Source organism: Trypanosoma conorhini, assembly GCF_003719485.1.
Source record: "Trypanosoma conorhini strain 025E chromosome Unknown Tco_14.4_contig_00191, whole genome shotgun sequence".
NCBI lineage: Eukaryota > Euglenozoa > Kinetoplastea > Trypanosomatida > Trypanosomatidae > Trypanosoma > Trypanosoma conorhini.
In genome coordinates, this window is record NW_021704277.1 from 24,677 (window position 1) to 29,480 (window position 4,804).

A 4,804-nucleotide genomic window follows, 5' to 3' on the forward strand; every position below is an offset into this window, starting at 1 on the left:
AGAGCTGGAGAAGAGGGAAACAAAGAACTGCGCTCGCGCCGCTCTTCCAACGTGGCATCGTTGGAAATAAAAACAAAAACATCAAGCAATCAACAAAGAACCAGAGGGATTCAACAAGAGCTGCCAGCATTCGTTCCGTCCACGCCTGGTCGCACAGTCTTTAATGAAGTGTCTCATCCGCTTACAATAATAACAAACACAAACATTTCCGCACTCTAGTGTTGTGCAACAATTGTGTCTGTCTTCCCTTATTTTCCTTCTCTTCCGTGTCAGCATCCTAGTCCATCTCCCTTGCCTCGAGCACGGTCGAGAAAACACGCAGTTGTTACGTGACTTCAGCCATCCAGGGACAGCGCGCCTCAAGAAGCTGTAGGTCGCTCTCCACCAACTCCCGCCGAAGCACAGCCCGCTGGTGCAGCAAATCGGCAAGCTCGCAAAAAACTTTCATGTGAGAGGCAACAGACTGCAGCTTTTCATATAGCCTTGATGAGTTATTTGCGTAGCGAGTGCGGGAGTGATTTTTCCTATACTCCTCCACGTCATCGTACTCCTCGTCCGGGATAGGCAATACCCCTTCAACGGTTGCATTGACGTAATACTGTAGTTCCGGAATAAGGCAGACAAAACGTGCGAGTCGCACCTCGGTTGGAGTGATCTTCATGACTTCGGGCCGGAGAGCGACGGAGACAATATCGCTTTTGCCTTCTCGAATGCTTTTCGCCTTCTTCAGACCCTCATGGTGCCGTCGCAGACGCTTCTCAACCCAATACTTTTTGACGGCCTCCAAATTAGCTGCCGTAAACTTCGCATTCGGAGGTCGTCCTCTTCGTGGGGGTCGTGTGGACCCGCTAATGTCCTCCAAAGTTACGCGGCGGAGAGCCTCCGCCTCCGCAAGCTCCCCAACGCGCGCCAGCCCCAACTCCGCGTCCACCACCACGCCAAAGTGCGCACGGCAGTACAGGTGGCATCCCGCCCATGGACCCGAGGCAGCTGCGTCATGCGGAGCCCGGTAGCACTCCAAGGTACCGGCCTGCTGTGCACACGAGGGGTGCATGGACTCAAAGCAGCGAGGATGATGACACCGCTCACGCGCCCCCGTACTATCCCCGTGGCAGAAGACGCAGTAGGCCAATCGATCGGACTTCCTTGCACGCTTTGCGGGGTGCACCACTCGCTGCTTCACGTCGATGGCCAGCTCTCCAAAGGTGAGGGCACACACAATGTGGCAGAAAAGGGAAGTCGCAACAGCACCTTCGCGTTTCCACCCATGGCCCAAAACAAAGGGCAGCATCACACCCCCTTTCCTTCCACATGAATAGCAACGAGCACCACCCTTCTCACGTCGCGCTAACACACAACATGGGCAAAACCAATTGTCTGCATTAGGCGGCAAAGTTTCCAAAATCCAACACTTCACGTGCGCCTTGCACCCACATCGTCCGCATCGAAGGAAACGCCCACTCTCCTCAAGCAGCTCTGACCGCGAACACACACCACATACCTCCACTGTATTTTTACCCGATTTCTTAGGAGCGGTATGATTATTACTGTTACAGGAACCATTGACAGATGTATCCAAGTTGGTCAGAGCCTCATCCCGCCTAGATGCCAGTCCAAGTTGCATGGCATAGATTTTTTCCAGTTTTGTAATTGCCTCCGTAAAGGAAGAACTAAGAACATTGCCTTCATTACACCACACGTAGTCCTCGTGATCCATAATATAGCTGCAGCGATCAAAAAAATCGCAACGCCGCAGCATTGCATATGGAGTGCTCTCGCGCAGCGCCTGCGCCCCCCAGCCGGCACGAGCAGAAGGCAAAGCAGAAGTTTTGGCAACGACCTCCATTGTAGTAGGAGAAGGCCTAGCTCCTTTTCTAGCTTGTTGGGGTGAAGCTGATCGCCTTGTGGGAACGGCAAGCTTGTCATCCGCACAACCGTCCGAGAGTTCTTCCTCAATGATTTTGTAGGGTTTATACTTGGCTCGCACTTCATCCATACTCTCCACAAAAACAAGAGGAAGAACCGTTTCATAGTTCAATGCAATACGCAGGGATGCATCACCCGCCTTTGCCTTCTTCGGCTTCCCCTTTCTTGTCATTGCTAAGATGGAGCCCCCCCGCGCCTTTTCTTCTTTTTTTTCCCTTTAGACAACCTTTTTAAAAATAAGAGCTAAAAAGCCAACACACCCTTTTCTCGTTTCGAAACCAACCACACACGTGCAAATCAAAACAATGACGACCTGTGCCACGCAGTAACAGGCGCGCAACCATAAATGCCACTTTCCCTAGGTAAGGCGATGCAAGCAGAAGCGCAACGTGAGTGAGAGAGAGAAAGAGAGGGAGAGGGAGCAGAACGGCAAAAAAAAGGTCTTTGATATCCCATCCAGCCCGGCACTTCCATTGAGGAAGAGACATCAGCATCATAATAAAGAAGAACAACAGCAAGAACAATAAAAACAATCACAACAACAACCCTTTTCCTTTTCATGTATTCAACCACTGTTGGTGATGCCATTTTTCCTTCTCTTCTTGTTTTGGCTCCCTTCTCCCTGTGGGTTTAACAGGGCATTAAACGGACTTCATTTCTTCTTCGTTTTTTTTTTCACTTTTTTGCTCTGAGGAGTTTGCAGTTTCCCAAAGCTTCGCCTCTTTTGCTTCATCTCCTCTTTTCGGGCGTCTTCCCCCCCTGTGCCACGAAGTGGTTTACCCGCTGCCTCACAACGCGTAGTTCGTGACCTTCTGCTTTTCACCGACGGAGAGCACAGGGACGGTCGGGGCAATGGCCAGGCTATTAATAAACTGGTGCCGCTGCGAAACAGCGGGAAAGGACGGCACGACACGACACTCCGGGAGCACAGCGAGGCGAAACCCACTCTTTTGAGCTTTGGTCGAGTACGCGAGCACGGCGTCACCGTTGCTGCGTTCTCCAAATGCCAAATGACTGATGCTCGTCGTCAGGTTCTTGAGAGCCTTCACGGGTCCTGCCGAACCCTTGTTGTAAATAGTAACAACACCACTCTTCGACCCCACAGCCAGGGCAGAGTCGGAGGTGGCAAACGTTGTGATGTCTACGGTGCCATCGTCGCAGGTTTCCCGCAGAAACTGCGCAGTCTTGCGCAAATCGTACACCGTCAGTTTATTACGCGTAGCGACAGTCAATTCATGAGGGCCGCCTGAGAAGCAGATATCCACCACCGGATCGCTCATCTCGACGCGGTGGGTGACACTACCAGATGACAAGGAACCAATCGTGACGGTGGCTCCACTTGATATCCCCACTAGCCTGGCGCATGAATCGGTTGCCGGCAAAGCCACGTTGCTGATGTAAAAGTCATGCTTGCCATTATCCCGTCTAGCATTGCGATACACGGCGGAGTCACGCGTGAAAAGAAACCGCAACGGGATTAGCTTCTCCGTAGAGAGCACCAATAGATCTGGTGTGTAGGACTGATGTCCCACAATGACGACCTCTTCGCCTGCAGCCCCAAGCGCCGTGTGCTCGACTCGCTTCTCCACATCCGTCTTGGAGAGTTGCTCCACAAACTTGCCGGCTGCGTGGAAGAGGTACAAGTGGTGGTTGCCACCCACCACGGCCAGTTGCCCGTTGCGATGCCACTGAACCGTCCGTGCGGAGTCACGAGGCAGGGGAAGCACGGAGAGGACAGGTGGAAGAGCAGCATTCCGGCGGTCGTGCCTCGACGTCAAGAGTGGCTCCGTCCGCGCGAGCAGTTCGTCCAGGTCCTCATCGCGGAATCTTTTCTGCGCCGTCGTCATCAGCGCGGACGAAGAAGAGACGATGGCCTCACTGCTCGCCGCGTCATTGCCGCCAATAACGCCGCTGTTGTCGTTCGCGGAAGCGGTGGCCCACGCGGGAAGCACATGCGACTGTTTCACAAAACCTGGCAGTTCCTCATCCGCATTGCGGTCAGCGTCGTCCACCCAAGCGCGAGATGCCATCTGGGCAAAGACGATGGCGATAAGAACCACACAACAACGGGGTCCAAGGCACCGCACTGACCACGAGCGGGGAGAACAGCGCATCAAGAGAAGCGAAGCGGAAAGAACAAGAGAAAAAAAAATGGGTCAAAGCAAACAGGCAACAAATAAATTAAACACATTTACAAATTCACCCACACGCGTTCGCTGGCTACCAACTGAAGTGGCGACAATATTTTCCTTCGTTTTACGCTGTTTACGAGCAGAGAGCGAAGAGTTGAATAAGTCGAGAGAAGAAAAAAAATGGGTGATGTTCACACGTGTCTCACTGCCGCAAAGAGAGTCACCACAGGCGAAATGCAGCAATGAGAGGAGAACGCTAGAGGAAATACGCACACTGAGGAGGCCCATCACGCAGAAGCAACCAGAGACATTTCCAAGCAACAATACGCGTGGGGTAACGGCACGTATCAGCGGCTGCAGTGTGAAGGTAGTCGAGTGGAAAAATAAAGAACTACACACACACACACACCAGTATGTACATACAACTTCATTACATGTCCATAAATCAACACAGAGGAAGAGAAAGAGTAAAAATATGTGTGTGTGTGTGTCGGCGTGTATCCTTTCATGCGTGCAAGAAGAGCCATGCATCATCATCATGATATACCATGTCCCTCTGGACAAGGCCTTAAATCCTGTCCTCCAAAAGAGGGAGGGCACAAGAAAAAAAAGCCGGATTTCAGCTTTAGTCAATGTACCCAACGTCATCAGCTTCAGATGAGACTGATCCAACACACCCAAATTACATGCATATAAAGCAACAAATTCGCAAAGCGTACGGCGTTGATAATTGGGTGCGCATTATT

The 4,804-nt window shown here is 51.9% G+C and overlaps 2 protein-coding genes across 2 annotated transcripts, besides 3 other annotated features; both read right to left on the bottom strand.

The window, feature by feature from the left end:
• Positions 1-64: 64 nt before the first annotated feature.
• Positions 65-101: a sequence feature (A-rich).
• Positions 102-325: 224 nt separating this feature from the next.
• Positions 326-2,098, bottom strand: Tco025E_03959 (uncharacterized protein; the record flags this gene model as incomplete). The annotated part of the gene is made up of 1 exon (XM_029370875.1): positions 326-2,098. The coding sequence occupies one exon, from the start codon at positions 2,096-2,098 to the stop codon at positions 326-328; it is 1,773 nt and encodes a 590-aa protein (XP_029229042.1).
• A 219-nt stretch (positions 2,099-2,317) lies between these two features.
• Positions 2,318-2,352: a sequence feature (GA-rich).
• A 75-nt stretch (positions 2,353-2,427) lies between these two features.
• Positions 2,428-2,472: a microsatellite.
• A 242-nt stretch (positions 2,473-2,714) lies between these two features.
• Tco025E_03960 (uncharacterized protein) lies at positions 2,715-4,040 on the bottom strand (the record flags this gene model as incomplete). The annotated part of the gene is made up of 1 exon (XM_029370876.1): positions 2,715-4,040. One exon carries the CDS (start codon positions 4,038-4,040, stop codon positions 2,715-2,717), a length of 1,326 nt encoding a protein of 441 aa, XP_029229043.1.
• Between the last annotated feature and the right edge of the window lie 764 nt (positions 4,041-4,804).